Source organism: Panthera uncia, chromosome C2 (genome assembly GCF_023721935.1).
Source record: "Panthera uncia isolate 11264 chromosome C2, Puncia_PCG_1.0, whole genome shotgun sequence".
NCBI classification, from domain to species: Eukaryota; Metazoa; Chordata; class Mammalia; order Carnivora; family Felidae; genus Panthera; species Panthera uncia.
In genome coordinates, this window is record NC_064810.1 from 44,852,978 (window position 1) to 44,871,988 (window position 19,011).

The 19,011-nt window shown below is 35.1% G+C and overlaps 1 protein-coding gene across 2 annotated transcripts in view; it reads left to right on the forward strand.

Moving 5' to 3' along the window:
• Positions 1-12,827: 12,827 nt before the first annotated feature.
• Positions 12,828-19,011, forward strand: part of ARL6 (ADP ribosylation factor like GTPase 6) — a 59,867-nt gene continuing 53,683 nt past the window's right edge. For both annotated transcript variants that reach the window (XR_007457235.1, XM_049628063.1), the window contains exons 1-2: positions 12,828-13,249; positions 15,890-16,039. Coding sequence is in view for 1 of the 2 variants with exons in the window: in XM_049628063.1 (XP_049484020.1) it covers positions 15,917-16,039 (123 nt within the window). In the remaining variant the exon portion in view is untranslated. The remainder of the gene's footprint in view (positions 13,250-15,889; positions 16,040-19,011) is intronic.

The window sequence follows — 19,011 nt, forward strand, 5'->3', positions numbered from 1 at the left end:
ATTAAACAGAAACATTAAAAAAATAAGGATATCTATTTCTTCATTGACTACCAATCACAGATCCCATGATCCCAAGGATATTATAATATCCAGGAATATTAACAGTTAAATTGCCAAATTCATTTGGAAACTTTACAGGAAATATTTTGAGATTTACTAGTGTACCTGTCTAGTAATTAAAACCATTTAATATGCATAAGTATAGAATTTAATTGCATAAAGAAAATTAGTAACTTACATAAATCACAGCTTTCAGTAATGATTTTTGATAACTTCAATATGCATATACCTTCATGTACTTGCTTTATTTTAAATTTCCTATTTCACACTACTGAGAAGCTTTTGAGATTTTGAAAAATCAGAGAGTTGAAAAAAACATTTTCATTTTATTTTCTGGGTGGTCAGTTTCCAATATATAACCAACTCAGTACCTCAGAGTATAAGGCATATTTGGGGGGGGGGATGTAAAAACAATACACAATCAAGAAGAGAGGTTAGGTTTGTAAATCATTTAAAAAGCAATCAAATTACAAAGCTCTTGGCTTAACAAGAATCAAGAATTATAGCACTTTTGCACTAAGTTATCTTAGTTGTTGATAAGTAAGTTATGCATGCCATAATAAAAAGATTTGTTTTTTCACTCTGCATTACTCTTTAAAATCTATCCAGCTATCACCTGAATAAAACAGCCTTCTGGCTACAGTTCTAAGGCCTATCTCAGCCTATGAAGGGAAAACAAATCCAAATCCAATCCCTGAAAAGCAGTCTTTACAGAAGGTCTTCCGAAGAGATGGTGAAGAATGAATCTCAACCACATTTCCCTAAAAATCCATTTTTTAATATATTTCCCTACCAAATTTCTACTTTATAAATCGGTTAAATCTCTTCTCCCAAAATCTTCACCAATATTAGGTCTCTTTTTTCTATTCCTTCATTAAATTTTCTAAAACCACCTTGCTCAGCCCCTTCTGTTCTCTCTTTACTCCTCCACCCCATCTCTTTTCCTTTCTCAGCTTCTACCACTCCACCCCTGGTCCCTATCAACAAAAGAAGCACAGCAAACCTAAAAAGATCTTACCACTGTCCTCAGAAGAGGCTGAAGGTAAAGGGAAGAAGGGAATGTTACAGAAGTATTTGGGGTCTCACTACATAAGTGGGAGCATTTGCACTCACAGAGAGGGAATGAACTCTGGCTTTTTATTACCTGGAAATTAAATGCTTTGGAAAGTAATCGCAAAATGGATGATGATGATTCTTTTCTACAGCTTTAGATAAGGAAGTTTATTATTAATTTAAAAATTTGTATTCTAGGAATCAAAACCTGTTATCAATTCACAGTTGGTGTATGTGTGCTTATATAACAAAGAGATTAAAAGCAGATATATCACTTCTTTTAATATTATCACCTTGACTTCTCCAAGGCTCATATTATTTCATGTCCAATCCAAAAATATTTTGATGCTTTTTATATGAAGACTCCAAAAGGTAAAGGAGTATGCTGAGTCAAATTGATGTTATTCTCCCATTGGACACCGGGCACTGAAGTCACCTAACTTTCGGTTCTTGTGATCAATATTTTCAACAACTTTCAATCTGTATAATGTTCAGTAAAGGCAGTGTCAACTATTTAGTTCATTCTAACAAATATCTATGAGGTGCCTCCTACACACGTAAGATTTTATGGCAAAGATGAGTTTGGCTAAACTGTCTTTACCTTCAAAGTAACTCTTAAGCTTAAAACTAAGAGGTTAGAGCCTATTTGCTATGTTTACTGTGATTGCCAAGTCATTAAGAGTCAGCTCTTTCCATAGAACAAAAATACATTAAATAAGTTAATAAAACCTTGTCCAGTATTAATTGGATTTGCAGTCCCTATAGAGAGAAATATTTTGGACTTCAAATTCTCATAGAACACTCCACACTTCCTCTAGCAAAGAGGAGCATGGTTGCAGTCTCTCCTTAAGAGTCACAGATTGTTATTGTCCAATGGCAAACTTTTCAATTTATGTGTAGATTCACTACCTCAAAGGTGTCTCCAGTTAGAAAACATTAACCATTTTTCAAAACAACTCTGGAGTAATCGCTTGCCCAAGCGAATTCACTAGTTTTAATAAGTGTAATAAGTATGAACCTACAATAGTTGCATAAAATCCTTTCAAACATGATACATTTAACAAGAGAAAGAGATGATTACTCATGCCTAGATCTAACATATTACTAGAAGAAATAAAGGAGAGGAGAAATCTTAAGTTGTGGAGGCATAAATACCCCTCTTAACCTTACTGTTTCAATCTAAAACAAAATATTAGGCAGGTATTTCAAAGATTTCCAGGATAAAAATAAATTGTTTATGTTATAAGGGGATGTGACATTTCTGGGGGAAAAAGGGCAACAGATTCAGAAGATACAGGTCATCAAAATGTAACTTTAATCCTCTTTTTTTTTTTTACTAATAATTAGATTTGGATTTCAAATTAATGATGGATTTATATAAAACGTATAAAAAAGGATGTTTACATATTAATTGAAAGACGTGGCTTCTTTGGTTTTAAGTCAAAGCAAAAATTGGTTGCTTGGCATTTGCTTTTTTTTAGGATTTTAGAATAGATTTGAAAGTCTACCTTTAGCTTTTCAGTGTTGATGCAAAATTACTGAACTTGATTTTTTTTAAGTTTATCTATTTATTTTGAGAGACAGAGAGAATGAGTGTGGGGGGGGGGGACGGGGAGAAGATAGAGAGTGAGAGAGAATCCCAAGCAGACATCACACTGTCAGCGTTGAGCCCGATACGGGGTTTGAACCCACACACCATGAGATCCTGACTTGGGCCAAAGTCAGACACCTAATGGACTGAGCTAATTTTTGAGCCACTCCAAAATTACTGAACTTTAAAAATGAAACAAAAAAGAAGAAAGCTTTTCAATTACTAAGAGTAGCAAAAAACTACTAAAAGAATAAACTGTATCTTTTAAAAGAAATCTGGCAAATACAGTTTTGTGTATGTCTTAATGATACCAAGTCACCTCCCTTTTATTGTATTTTTGCACTTTCCGATTGAAAGCAGTTTCTTTCCAAACAAAACAAAGGAAGGTTCTCACTTGAATTTTCATGTTGGTTAACTACAGTACCAAATCTCTATATAATTAAGAGAACTTTTGATTTGTTTCATTTAAAAGGAAAAATCTTAAAGAATGCCACTACCCTTACACATACCTAATTCATCCTTAAGAATAACAAAGACATTAAAGAAAAATTACCTGACAGATGAGGATGAAAGATAGCTCTTAAATGTAACATAAAGAAGTGGTTTCTACTTTAGATTATAAAATGAAGTACAGATTAACAACACAATTTCCTGGGAGCTATAAATTAGAAAGGTATTAAACTCAGTGAAAAATCTTCTCTCAAGTAAAGCTCTTTCCTTACTTGTATTTCTCCATTATTTTTAACCTCTGGATGTCTTTATTTTGTTACAATAAACTCAGTTTTGGCTCAGGTAATAAGTTATCAACTCACATAATAAATCAGAACAACTGATGACTTTAAAGCGTCCTATGCTCTACAACATAATGAAAGAACAACGTACCTCTGGATTCCTATTTAGTTAGCACCAGTCTCCAGCTCATTAGCCATCATTGAAGGGGAAAACTGTCTTTATTCCAAAATGATATGTTATTATAAAGAAGAATCCAAGGTAGGAGAACCTTCATTTTTCATATATCCAAGTTTTATATTTAGGCATTATTAACTTTGAAGATAGACGTCCTTGCTTTGATAACTTAAATATGAGCTTACATGTAAGCAATATTGATGGAAACATTTCTACGAGTTTCCCCACATTTATAGATCATCATCTTCAGAACAGTCTTCATTGGCCTCTGTTCTAGAAAGATCAAATATCATTTAACTTTTCAAAATCATGATAGATGGAGTGAATAGTGCTAAATCACAAAGATGAATAAACAATGTGCTTTCAAGATTTTTACCTAATTTAAGATGTCCTCTTCTATCACCTTTATAATAAATTGCCTCCCTACATTTAGTAATTTGTAGAATCAAATGTATGCATTTAGCTAGACATTGCTTTTGTTAAATTTTCATTTAAACACATCTTTACTCACTTAGAACCTGGAATATAATTCATCCCATTAGCTGATTTTTCGTGCAAAGTAGTAACTTTTGCTCTCTTTAGAATTATTTACTCAGTAATGTCATTATTTAAGTTGTAATAAAATTTTTCATTGACTGTACATGCTTTATTTATTGCCACATATTTTTATCTTTAAAATAAATCTGCCTAAAATTGTGGTCTTTAGAAGCTCTATGACAAAATCAATGACTACTATTTGCTAACAAACTTGTAACTGAATGAACTATTTTTCTGTCTATGTGACTGATGTGAGCATTGTTAAATCTAACTTATTTGAATATTCATTGGTATTTTATCTAGAGCTATCATTTCAATATATTTAAAACTATCTTTAAAACAATAACGAGTTTCATAGACAATATGACAATAAACAATGATTGGGGATTTTTTTAATTCCTGCACTGCTTGGAAAATAAGGTTTAATGTTTATAAATGTTTGTCATTGAAGTTTTTAATTTGCTTAAAAATATTTTTTAGTGTTTATTTTTGAGAGAGAGACAGAGTGTGAGTGGGGGAGGAGCAGAGAGAGAGCAAGACACAGAATCTGAAGCAGGCTCCAGGCTCTGAGCTGTCAGCACAGAGCCTGATGGGAGGCTTGAACTCACGAACCGTGAGATCATGACCTGAGCTGAAGCTGGACGCTTACTGACTGAGCCACCCAGGCGCCCCTTAATTTGCTTCAATGTGATGTTTCTTCCATGCCATTTATATGTGTTCAAAGAAAATTGTATTAATTTATCTATACTATGCAAAAATCTCATCATCTTTTTACAAATATAGAGTTTTGAAATAATTTTGGGGTTTTTTTTAGGCCTCCAAGAGAAATATAAATGTGAAATGGGAGGGTTTTTTTTGGGGGGGGTGTGGGTAGGGCATAATACCTGAGCAGTCCTCAAAAATATGAATGAGTAACATTTGATTTTTTAAAGATTACTATATGTGCTTTATTTCTGATACATTATTAATCATGTTCTTAATCAGTTTCCATGTAAGGTTGTGTCATTGAAAATTTGAATAACTACAGGATATAAATGTCTTTGGATATTTTTCATGAACTACACTTGGGTGTAATTTTGTATGCAGTACACACTTTGACACCTTAATTTTGAATTTTGAATTTTAATAGTTTCTTAACAACATTTCTTTAAATATTGGTTATGTTATACCTTCTATAATAACCTTATTTTTAAAAAATTCATGCAGAGCATGAATGCAGAGCGTGGAAAACAGACCAAGTCCCATCAAAACTGATGAAAAGACAAGAAGGTAATACAAAAAATCTTTTGTCAAAACTATTAATTACCACATTAAAAAAAACTATTAGAATAGAGTGATTAAAAATTATGTCGTATTCCTCTTCTGGTAATTGTGAAACTAAAATGCATTTTGAGGATGGGAATCTCTAACTAAATGTCTATTAATATTTGTTAAAATATATAGTGATATATAAAATAAGAAAGAAATTTTACCAAAATATCAAAAAAAAGAATTTTTTAAAAGAATTTATTAACAAACCAAATGACCACAGTTACTAACATTTCCATATTACTAGATCTCTTGATTTCTAAGACATATATAATAAAAGAATTTGTCAAAAAAATAAATTCAATAATCAACTGTCGAAGGATTTTATACATATCAATGAATCACTATCATTAATAAGAGTTTTTCTTCTGTTATTATTAAATGTAAAAAGTTTACATAAGATGCAGATAAAAAGAATGTAGTTGAAAGGACAGACTTTCAGAATCAATTTATGTTTTTATGCAATTATATAAATTTTACATACTTTGAAAAGTTTAAAAAATGTGGTACATACATATTAATTTTATGTTATATGTTATGATCTCCAAGTGTTTATATTCGTTCAAGAAGATTGCCTTCTCTTTTCAGTTAACTATTTTTAAAAAGAGCTACTTTACATCTTATATTTCTTTCAGTCTCATAATACTTATAACTTTATACTTCTCAAAGAAGTTAAAGCCAAATGCCAAAACACTGTGGCTACAAGTTGTTATTTTGGACATTACTGTTTTTTTTAAATCTAATATTGGTCAGATGTCTCATAAAGTCTGCTAAAGAAAGCAAACTCTACTTTCTCATGAATGGAAATACAAAAAGAAACTCCTACATTGGACTTTGTATATTCAAAATAGCATATATTTTTATAGTTATTTTTCACTGATTACTGTTTATTCAATGTTTAAAATTTCACCAGATGGAATACTTCAACAAAAGTGAAATGCCTTTCCATTTTTTTAATTACCTGCTTATTTTCTTCAGAGTTTCCAAAAATCCCTTTGAGGAAGCAAAACATTCCCTTTTCCCACCTTACAGCTTCACTCTACTAAAGTGAAATCGGTATCTATAGTTCAATATAAAGAACAACAACAAGCATGATTTCTCCAGGCAAAGCTCTGACACTATAGGGAACAGATATAACAAATAAAAGAAAAATAAAGGAAGTTATATATGTCTGCTGGTCCAAAGTTGTATAATTCCCAAATTTTAAAATTAGTATACACACATATATACTGACTGACTTTAAACATATTTATCTATCGTTCCATTTGTTACATTAGCTAATGTTTATTAAACACTGTCATGTACCAGTGTCCTGTTCTAAGCACTGAGAATACAGAGTGACCCAGATATAAGCAAAAGCCTTGTCTCATGGAATTGATCTACTTGTAGTGAAGGCACACAATAAAATAGTGATAAGCGTTATCTTGACAATTAAAGCAATGAAGTTATATAGCATGACTGTGGCTTTTATATTAAATGGTAAAAGAAATTTTCTCTGATGATGTGACATGTAAACTGGTATCTGAAAAGCATGAAGGAACCAGTCACGAGAAGATCTGAGGCAAGAACATTCTAGGCAGAGACCAGTTGAATGTGTGGGAGTTTGGAATGTTTGAGGGTAGAGACAACAGTGTGCCTAGTACACAGTAGAGCTGAAGAGAGGCCAATAGGAGACACGAGTCAAAGAACATTTATCAGGCTACTGCAATAGTTTAAGCAGAAAAAAATGTTGGCTTTTGTTGAAGTGGAAGTAGTAGAGATGGAAAGAGGTAGATGAATTTGGGGTATGTTTGAACAAAGGGCTTCCTAATGAATTGGGTATGAGGACGGAAAAATAAACATCAAAAAAGATTCTATATTTGGGGAATGAGAGACTAAGTCAGTGGTGGTGGGGGAGAACCAGGTTTGGAGGGAAAAATCAAGAGTTTAGTTTTAGCTACATAATGCCTGAGATGCCCATTAGATATTCAAACAGAGGTAACAAGTAGACAGTTACATATGAGTTCCAAGCAGCAGTCAAGGCTAGACATAAAAATTTGGAAGTCATCAGTATATAAATAGTGTTTAAAATTTTGAAATCACCTGGCGAAAGGTTTTTAGAGAAATAGGCCACAGTTGAGGGTCTAGGGTATTCCAATGTTGAGAAGTTAGGCAGAGAATTGGAAGCCAACATAAGACACTAAGGAAGCCAAAGTAAGTTAGAGGAAAAAGAAATGCAACTAACTGGTCATCTGGATTAAATGCTTATAAGAAGCCAAGATGAGAACGAAGAAATGGCCATTGGACATGGCAACATAGTAGTTATTTGTGGTCTTGACAAGGACAGTCTCTATGAAGTAGTGTAGTCAAAGCCTGATTGAAGTGGATTAAGAAGCAATTGCAGGAAAGGTGGTGGAGTCAATATCTACTAAAACTCTTTCAAGAAGTTTTCCTTTAAAAGAAGAAATAAGGCAGTAGTTTCAGGGAAATATGGGGTCAAGAGAAGTTTGGTGTGTGTGTGTGTGTGTGTGTGTGTGTGTTTAGAGAAAAGATGCTAGAGTATATTTATATACTAATGAGAACAATCTGGTAGAAAAGGGGAAACTGATTATGCAAGAGAATATAATTATAGAAAAGGTCTTGAGAGGTAGAAGGGTTAGGATTCACAGTATAAGTAGGGAGGTTAGTTTTTGATAGGAGGGGACATAGAATGGCAATGGAGGGAAGGCAGAATTGCAGATAGGCTGATAGATTTGTGGTAGAAAGATAAGGATGTTACTAGGTGAATAGTTCTATTTACCAAGATGACATAAAATTCAACATATGGAGTGGGAAGGGAGTATAGGTTGGAGGAGGAGTAAGTAGTTGGAAAGGGGGAAAGTGAACTCTATATATACACACATACAGACATAGCCATACACATATACATAAACACATAGTGGGTATTTGTGTGTATGTTAATACATCATAGGAAAAAGACCTAGTATATAAAATATTTTAAAGCCATTCTTACTGAATATTTTTGAGACATCTTATTAGAAGGACCTGAAACAATTCTGTGATTTTCAAGGACTCTTGTAATAGAGTTCTCTTCTCCTAATGTAGAGATTGAGGATTTCTCAATGACATAGACATTCCACATGTTTTGTTATTTTTGTCTATTATAGAGTAAAAGGCAGAAATATTTTGTTACTATTCTAATTCAAAGCCTATGAAAATTAAAATTAGTTTAATCTTGAAAGATGTGTATGTATACTCAAGCTGGAGGTTTCCTCAAATTACCATTTTGGAGGGTTTTAAGCCCCCCATTGAATTAAAAAAGAAAAAAAAGGCAAATAGGCTCTAATCATTTAGTAAAACAATACTTTTGTTTTCATATGAAAAACATCAGTACCATCTGTCAGTTAGGAGAAACACATGGGCAATAAATATGGTTGTTTTGTTCATTGTGACCTCCCTATCCTATTGGAAGGATATGATCTCTTAATTGTGCTTGGATCTTTATTTCTGGATAGGCTGTATGTAATTCAATGTGTTGAATTTATAGGTGCATATGGGTTTGATGTAAAATTAGATTGTGAATAATGGAATAAGATTGCTCTCCTTTTTTTTTGCTGTTTTAGCATAGACAAAAATATAAAGATATATGTGTACATATAAATATGTATTTGGTTAAACACTTAATATTTAAATGGCCATGTCAAATATTAAATGGTAGATGTCAGCAGTTGCAGTGTATTCAAAATAAAAGTTATAAAAATCTTTCTAGCACAAATCCTAAAAAGTTTATTAATTTAATACTAAATAGTACATTTATATAAAATACCAGATAACATCTGTCTAGGTTGAGACATTTAATTCCTCATAAAGCAATTATTTGACTCATAAAAAACTGCAGCTGAAGTCATTTCTCCTTCCTATAAGAGTGAATATGGTTTTTAAAATGTATCTCTCTGTAACCTATCATAAAGTTAGTTATCATTAATTATGGATTTAGCAGTGTACCCATCTACTCTTACAAAAGGAGGAAAAGATCTGTGAGAATAAGGAAGTGCAGCACTATAGTTTTTTTCTCCTTGTTATTACTGTTTCTCTTTGGTATCTATATAGAACTTCAATATATGCCTTCCACTCAGGTTCCTTACACAGACTATGTTCTCTTTTCTGGTTGTATAACAAGATAATAGAGAGATAAACACAGTAAAAGGGTGTTAACAATTGAACTGCAATCCTACCTATTATCTACTTTGCTATAGCAGTGAAGTAGGCCAGACTTACTAAAGGTGGTATTGTTGTCATCTTATAAAAATCTACTGTAATATTATGATGTTCCATGTAAATTTTCATGTGCTGGCATGCTTACAAGTTAATAGTGTTATAGAATGCTCAGCTCTCAATGAGGGATTGTTTGTGGTGAATTGCATTACATATGTCATCTATTTGCTGAAAGAATATGGTGTTTAGCAAAACTACCTGCTGAGCAACATAGTAACATTTTTGTACAAAGTACAAATTACTAATTATTGTATTTTATTTTTCTATGATTTCCTAAGAGGCATTACCAGGGTCTTACAGATGGAGTAAGCCTGTTTATTAAAATATCTATTAGCAAATAAAAGTTACAGTTCTGGTGGTTAAATTTGTGACTTTTTTGTACTGTTGTTTGATGCAGGTTTAATACATTTTTAGTCTCTTAAATCTAGATGCTTTTTATATATATAATTCTGGATGCAAAATCATAGCTGTAATTTTTCAAGATAATTAATGTCATTAGGGTCAAGGGATAAATTCACATAAATCATTATAAATAGATATATATTTTTGTAGTGATTTCATATCGGCCAACTATTTTGTGAGTTTCAATAAATTAAACTGTTCATTGCAGAGGTGATACGGTACATAAAATTACCGAAAACCAAAAGATACACATAATGTCCAACTATTCAAACAGCTTTAGACTATTCATTCCAAAAACATGCAATAAATTATGATTCAGTGATTTTTCTATATTCTTTTAAAAGTTGCTGGTAATAAAATACATAAAAATTACCCTTGGGTCACCTGGGTGGCACAGCCAGTTAAGCATCCAACTCTTGATTTCGGCTCAGGTCATGATCTCATGGTTTGTGAAGTTCAAGTCTTACACTATCAGTGCAGAGCCTGCTTGGGGTTTTCTGTTTCCCTCTCTCTGCCCCTCCCCTGCTCTCTCTCTCTCTCTCAAAATAAATAAACATTTTTTTAAAAGTATCCTGAATTAATCAGAATAGTATTGTAGTTGTATCTTACACTGGACTCTTATAATTCTTCTACTACAGTTCCAAAAGCCAGTGTAAAATTAAAACTAGTTATAAAATACTAGAAACTTTCTTCTCTTATACAGATATCTTAAGTAGTCTTCAGAAAAATCACATACCATTTTTAAAGCTTCTTTCCCTCATAATAAAATGAAGATAGCCAAACTAACTTATTACATCAAGTGGAACAATTTTTATGCTGAGACTAAATGTACTCGAAGGCAATTTCAGTTGGCAAAGTACCACAGCGCAGATTCAACCATATGAAATATTTACGTTTTTAAACTTTGACGTATTTTCAAAACTGGCATTTTCTAGATTATTAAGTACATTGTAGGTTTTATAACCACAATTTAATCTCTAATGATAGTAAATCAAGACATCAGCTACACTTACCTAAGATAACTATTTTCTTAGCTATTTTTTTTTTTTGTAAAAGATTTATGTTTATGCCCAAATTTACTGAAAATTTGATACCCAATCTCCTGGTCACATTTCCAGTATTCACCAACTGTTTTGTACTAAGCAAAAATTGAACTCAACCTAAGGACAGAAAATATCAACTCCAAACAGGAAAAAATAAGTCTGTCCACTAATGTTTTCTGAAACATAAGATTTCTGCTTAACTCTAAAGAAAAAAAAAAAAAAAAAGTCATTCAGGCTATTCAGAAATTAGCTTCCATGTCTCATCAAAATGAATCACAACAGCGAGACACAAAGAAAAGCAATACCTCCCTGTAAATGCATTTACAGTCAGAAGTTAATGAGCCAGAACATTTAGGAATTGGGTCAAATCCTATCTATATAATAAAAATTTCAGGGTGAAGGAAGACAGGAACTTATTTACTGAACACCTACTATGTGCGAAACATACATAGTTTTTTAATCTGTTCAATCCTCAAAACTGCCAAATGATATAATAGTGTATTTTTGCAAGTGATGAAGCTGTAGCATAGAGTTAACTGGCCTAAGGCCACACAGAAAGAATATATCCGTACTCCATTTTTTTCATGAACATCTGTAAGTATTTTGAAATATACAACTGTTGGGTTTTTGGTTTTTGTCAGTTTTAGCCTTTCAAGTCATTTGTGCAGAACCCCACTCTTTTTCATTGTAAAATAATCACATTTGCAAATTTGGAAATGTCACAAAACAAAACAAACCAACCCACCCACCCTGTAATCATTCACATAAACACTTCCATCAATAATTTTATGTAACTCTTCCAGTCTCTTTTTTCACCCTCCTAGGCCAAAAATCAGGCAGGGTAGTAAACATAACACTAGCTGGACATGGGGGGAGAGGGGGCTGATGGTCCATACTCAAGGCCAAAAAGGAAACCAGAGATGAAAACTCATCTGAAGAACGTTTTAAGCCATGAAAACCATTCATCGGCCCTGGGACGGAGGTAGGTTAGGCTGACTGAAAAATCTTCAAAATTACTCCCAACTGTAGTCTGTCCTTTGGAAAGCGCGGTTATAAAAATGTGAAGAAATGCGTATATCCAGATATTTTCAACTGGACTATCACTGTAAAATCCCAGTGCAATTTAAGGTGGTTAATGTTAAGCATTCAGACTATTCCTTTTCTGAACCACCTACCGCCTTGATTCTGGGGGCAGTAATCTAATCAGATTATGACTAGTGGAAATTTCTTCAGATCAGAGAGCTAAGAAGCCAGAGTACAGGCATACTTTCTCTGTCGAGTAATGCTTTCGCCTTTTTACACTAGTTTCTCTCCACTCCCTAACATTTCTACTTTCCAGGACTCCAGAGCCTGAGGCCTAACACAGCCCGGAAAGCCTCGGTTCAAGGGGCAGCGGGGCAACCCCGGTGCACGCCTTGCCAGAGTGGGCACAGTTGTGTCTTTCAATCGTTGCCATCACGCTGCCGCGCGTGCCGGGTAAACACACATAGGTTTCTTAGCGCTCTGGCAGCCAGAAGAAGGGCCCGCCCCAAAGGGGTGAAATTGCTGATACTCTCCCGAGAGCCTGGGAGAAATCCGGACGGAAAGAAACGCCCACAGCAAACGCCAGGCCAGGAGCATCCCAGCAGGCTGTGCGCGCTCCTACAACTCCCATCATGCTCCATCCGGGACAGCACTGCTCCTCGCAGGAAGGCGGCAGTTCACCCCGCCACCTGTCTAAACACATTCTTTAATACTCCTCGGTGTGCCTCTGGCATTTTCCGGTGCTCTTCAATCCCATAAACAAGAGCACCAAGTCTGACTTCCTAAAACTCCAAGGAGGCGTGGCTTCGGGACCGGAAGAACGTCCGGTTGCCTAGGGAACGCTACGCGCCTAGGCGCCTGCCCAGCCACTGATGCTCCGGCTGTGGCACAAGCTACCAATTCACCGAACTTGTAGAAGCGGCTTTGCTCAGTAGCAGGGATTCTTCCAATGGAAGCATAGAGAAGAAGGCTGAGAGACGCCCGATTCTTAACCCAGAGACGGATACGAGCGAGTGGCCCATTCCTGTACCTCTTCAGCTCCTGGGCCCGCAAGACCAACCTCAAAGACCAGGTATCTCCCTGCCCCCTATCTGTAGCCAGCGCTGCCACCACCGCCACCACTCCCGCCGCGTTTTAGAATTGCGTTTTAGAATTGCTTTCTACTCTTTCCTAGTTTGTTTTTGTTTTTGTTTTTGTTTTTACTGTGTACCTTGTTTCTAAAGTTTAAGAGGTGGAAAAGGAAAGCTGGTTTATGCGGTTAGTATAAGGGACCCCAGAAAACTCGTTGAACTGGGTTGGGCATATGTTTGTTTGGTTTTAACACCGCCCAGTTTTTTGTTTTTATTCGGTTTGTGGAAAACGTAATTGAAATTTCATCATTAAAAACTAAAAGCCTAATAAAAATGCCTGAAGTACTAAGAGTGAGCTATAATTCACTCTAGGAATACTTCTTAAAGTTTACAAAGTACCATTCGTGGTGTTTTCTCTGCCCCACCACTATCTCTGAGGCCTACCTTCCAAGCCCTTTACTGTCTGTGGATAACATCCTAATTCTTCAAGACTCTTCTGGCAACAAGTAATCCTTTAGAAGGAATCTCAGATCACAATCAAGAGAATTGATTGGCTGGTGTGCAGAGAGAGGAAAACAATAAAACAGTAAGATAATAAACTGGAAAGGTAGATTGGAGCCACGCTGTGAACCTTAAAAGCTATGGGAGAAAGTTTGGGCTTTATTCTGAAAGCCAGTAGTTCTCAATAGTAACTGTACATCAGAAACACTGTGTAACTTTTCAAAATACAGATGCTCTAATCCCTTCATCAGAATTACTTCAAGTAGTTGATTCCCCTGTGCAGCAAAAGTTGGCAGGGCTTTAGACATAGTGAGCTACAGAAAACTTTAATTTTATCTCCCACTGTGCACATAGGGCATTGTAAATAAACGTTAAGTGGCTTAAATTGTTATCTTTTCTTCTTTCATGCCTGCAAAAATTAAACTTACAGAAATGAATGATTACTAAGAAATAGAAGCATGTATAAGGCTATAATTATAGCTTTTAGAACAACTGACTTCTAAATTGTATGCCCCCAAATATTTCATTAACAAGCATTAGGTTTGATAATCCATGAAAAAGGGTTGGAAAATCACAATCCAGGGTTCTATGGAAAATTGAATGAATATTCAAGTATCAAGCTTTTGACAGTCAGTGCTTTATAGTGGATGCTCAAAGGAGGAGGATGTGAGAAGTAGTCATTTTTTTAAAAAATCTGTTCAAATTGTATGAAAAATGGAAAACAAGATATTGCCCTTATATAAGCATGTTTGGTACAATAAATAACAAAGTGAGTAATAGCAAATCTACTTTCAATTAAAATGGTCTGTGTGAATTGCTTCATATCAGAAGGCTAACTTAAAGTAGATTCTACAAATGCTCCTTAAGTGGAGATTTAAAGGAATTGATGGAGTGAGAGTTGAATCTCCAGCACAAGGAGAAAAGTGGCACAAGTGGAGTACCTGAGATCAAACCCATCCCTTGGATAAAACAACTGTGGCTCTGTTTTATAGGCCCCATGCTTAGGTGGGGCATTGTACCTTCTCTTTTCTGAGCATCATTGGAATTCAGTTTTGAAATTTCCGTATGATCCCCCAACAGGCCTAAGCAAAATCGATGACACAGCCTCCTTTTGGATGCACTTGTCTTGGAAACCTCATCATTTAAGTTGCTGCAAGCTCACAGCCTTCAAGGAATGGCCTTGCCTAGGATAGTGTGGGTTAAAAAGTACTGAAGGAGCTGGGGAATGACAGGCTTCTGGAACCTTAGATGGAGATGAGAATAAATCAATTAAATGAGATGACTATTTAGAGAACTCAGAAATGATGGTTAAAATAATAGGAAATACTTTGGACACAGGCAGATTGCAGTTGCTGCTATAGCAGTCCGGGCAGCAGTTGAGAGCTGACAACAGGGATATCTCTCTTCTGCCATCACATTATAATGTTTTGGGGAGGGATGGACCCAAAGGGAGCACCTTTGGAAAGTTTCATTTGGAATGTTCATAGCAGGTTATGAACAAGCAATATGTCTAGCAATGTATATTAAGATAAATATATCTGTTAGGATTCTTTGTTCCTATTGATAGAAAATGCAACCTAAGCTGGATAGAAGCAAACAAACAAAAACAGTAAATTTAATAGTTCAGATTATTGCATAATACAACAATGGGCCTGGCTTCAGAAAAAGATTTAGCCAGTGGCACAAATAATGTAGCTAAAATCTAAGTTTTTCTCTCTTTTTTTTTTAATCTGCCTTCTAAGCTTCCGCATTAGGCTTAGCATGAACCCCTTTGCCCATTCATTGTTCCAGATTTCCAGAAAAGGCTGCATATATTTTCAAGATCATAAGTGGCATAGTCCACACAATACTGAGTTTAACCACATTTTCTTCTTAAATATTATAAATTACAATGAGAAAAGTACAGTTATTTCAAGGGCATTATTCTGTGTGTTACCTAGGGTTGTAAGCTGCCAATCTGCATTTCAGTTAAGGCTCCTTTGTGATAATCAGCTTAAATTCTGTTTACTAAATACAGAGCTACATTGACATGGTTTTTATCATTATGTCTTTAAATTATTAAATTTTTGATGCACATGCTCATATTTTCCTTACCTAAAGTGCCTGTGATTGATATATCATTTTTACTTTCTGACTTGCAGCTGGTTTGTAAATATTTGAATCACATTATGGGATTGCTAGACAGACTTTCAGGCTTGCTTGGCCTAAGGAAGAAGGAGGTTCATGTTTTGTGCCTTGGGCTGGATAATAGTGGCAAAACAACAATCATTAACAAACTTAAACCTTCAAATGTAAGTATCTTTTTTAGATGCTTTAAGTATTTTCTGCGAGAGAAAGTTAATATGCGGAATTATTTTGTTTGCCATCATTACTTCAGATAATCATGTTATGAAATCCTGTTAACCTTGTAGTACCTTAAAGTAATAAATGTCAGGGTGCCATAATTTGCAGTGTATTTTATGCAGGTATACATTAGTAATACTTGTCTTGATAAATATGTCTTGATAATTATTTAAATTGGAATATTTTCCAAATGTCTTTTTTTCTCTAAAGATGCTCACAGATTTGCAAAGTTTACTCTTAGGTAGCATTGCCTTCTTTTTGGCTCTTTCTTAATAAGCAGAGGGAAAGGTAAATCATTTTTATGGGTTCTATGGATAATTAGACAGTTTACCAGGAGTGTGGTATACCTATCAGTAGTAGTAAGCAGAATGACTTTAAGTCGTAGAAGTAATAAGTATATGAAAATATAATTTTAATAACTGTAAAATATATAAAGCTATACATTCAACACATGGTACATAAGTTGAAGTTAGGTTCTGCTACACATAAAGAAAACGCACATAACAGTGGACTAAATAAGTAAGAGGTTTCTTTTTCTGTCACCTAAATAAGTCCTGAGGAGGTATTCCAGGGCTGCGGTCAGTTGTGACATATCCAGGCATCTTCCATCTTTCTGTTATGCTATTCCAAGTGCCTGGTTTTCATCTTCAAGATCTCCACATGGTCACCTTGGTTAACTATTATATCCGTATTCTAAGTCACCAGGAGGAGAAAAGAATAAGCTGAAGGAATAGACCTTCTTCCTAAATAAGCCCTCTTTAAAGAGCTTACCCAGAAGCACCAACTGATGATTCCTAACTTACATTTCATTGGCTACCCCTAACTATAAATAAAGCTGGATTTTTTAAAGTTTATTTATTTATTTTGATAGAGAGAGCGAGAGAGAATGGGGGGAGAGGGAGAGAGAATATTAGACTCCTCACTGTCAGCGCAGAGCCTGTTGTGGGGCTCCATCCCCCAAACAGTGAGGTCATGCCCTGAGCCAAAATCAAGAGTCGGCCACTTAACCGACTGAGCAACCCAGGTGCCCCTAAGCTGGATTTTTTTTTTAAAGCAAGGCATACTGCTGCTTCCAGGAATAATAAGGATCCTGTAAGTATAGAAGGAGAGAATGGATATTGAATAGACAACTAACATTTACAGTTGTAAATACACTTATTTAGGTAAAAGCCATTAGTGAAAAATGTAGAGTGAAAAAATAGACTGCATACAGATGGGACAAAAAACAAGCTCGTACTTTTAATGACTAAATGGCTAGAGAATGGGAAATATTGCTCCTAAATATAGTAGTTGAAGATGAATTTTATTGTCTTCAAATAATGCTTCAGGTTGGGCAGAATAGACAGCCTTACTACTACTCCATTTTCTTTTGCAACAGCTTTGGTTTTACTTCTGTTTAGTTGGAGATTGCTTTGGAATTACAAAAACACCATTATTTCTTTTTTTCTGGTCATTATTCCCTTCTACACGGATGAGTTTGCCACAGAAAAACAACTAACTGCTGGTGTATCTTCAGGTTGGAGATAGTTTGAGGCAGCCAGGATAAGAAGTCGAAGATGGATTTGGAAGGCAATTTAGTTAATTTAAGGAGTTCGCCACTGAGTTGGGAGTCAGCTCAGGCATACATGCTGAAGTCAGGCAGAGATCAAAAATACCACCTTTGGGGTGCCTGGGTGGCTCAGTCCATTAAGTGTCCAACTTCAGCTCAGGTCATGATCTCACGGTTCATGAGTTCGAGCCCCACATCAGTCTCTGTGCTTTCAGTGAAGAGCCTGTTGGGATTCTCTCTCTACCTCTTTCTCTGCCTTTCCCCTGCTTGCATGCACTCTCTCTCTCTCAAAATAAATAAATAAACTTAAAAAAAATACCAGCTTTATTTAAAAGGTTGATTTTGGAGGGTGAGGTTAGGTCTGTTCAGAGGAGTTGCTAACACTCTATTGTATTGAGATTGGCCTCCCAAAATTTCAAGTTTTCCTCCTCAGGGAAAAATCCTACTCTTCTAGGTTTATTGAATGGCTAAGATCAGATGAGAGTGCATGCTTGTGATAAGCATGTGGCTTGTGATAAGCATGAGGAAAGAGAGGAAGAATGAAGAATGCTCAGTTCACTTCACAAACTGGGCAAAGGAGTAATTCTTTTCCCATGGAGAGGAATAAATTGGTGGAGGGGAGATTGAGAAATAAGGAGTATCATTTAATGAAGTTTTCTCTATATGAAGACAGGAAAAAAGAGATTCTTCCCCAATAAGGCAAAGATCAGGTCAAAAAGCCCACATACGTTGGAGTCTATCTCCTGACTTTGTGATTATACGAAATTTCTTTATCAGTCCTTCAGAGGAAGATAAAGCAACCTACCCAGTTGGATGGGGTCCAGAATTGAATTTAAAGAACAGTGAGTATATGTTAAAAGTAGAGCCATACCCAAATGTGCCTGGGCCCATAATCAGTACTGTGGATCAGCTATCAGAAGATCCGTATGGGCAAATGCTTAAATTCAGTGACTGGTGACCTGCATTTCTGTGGGTAAAGCTGTCAGCAATAAGCGAACAAGATTATAAGGAAATTTTTTAAGCAAAGGCCTATTCTGTCAGAGGTGTTTACACTTTTCTCCACATCAGAGGATAGCCTCAAAGGTAAATTTTTTTGTTTTGGTAAAACTGATCTCAAATAAGTACAAAATTATTGAAACCAGAGCCACCATTAATAACCACAAAATGGACCAGTCCCCCAATGTCTACTGTACTCACATTGGGAGAAATAACATTAAAAAAACAGAATAGAAATTACAGTTTCTTTTTCCATCCTCCCCAACAGTATAGTAATCTTATGTTCCAAAATATGGTTATTACCATAGGAAGAATCTTCCTTGGTATGGATGCAAACAGCTTTCTTACCTGAACAAGGATATTCTTTTGAAGACA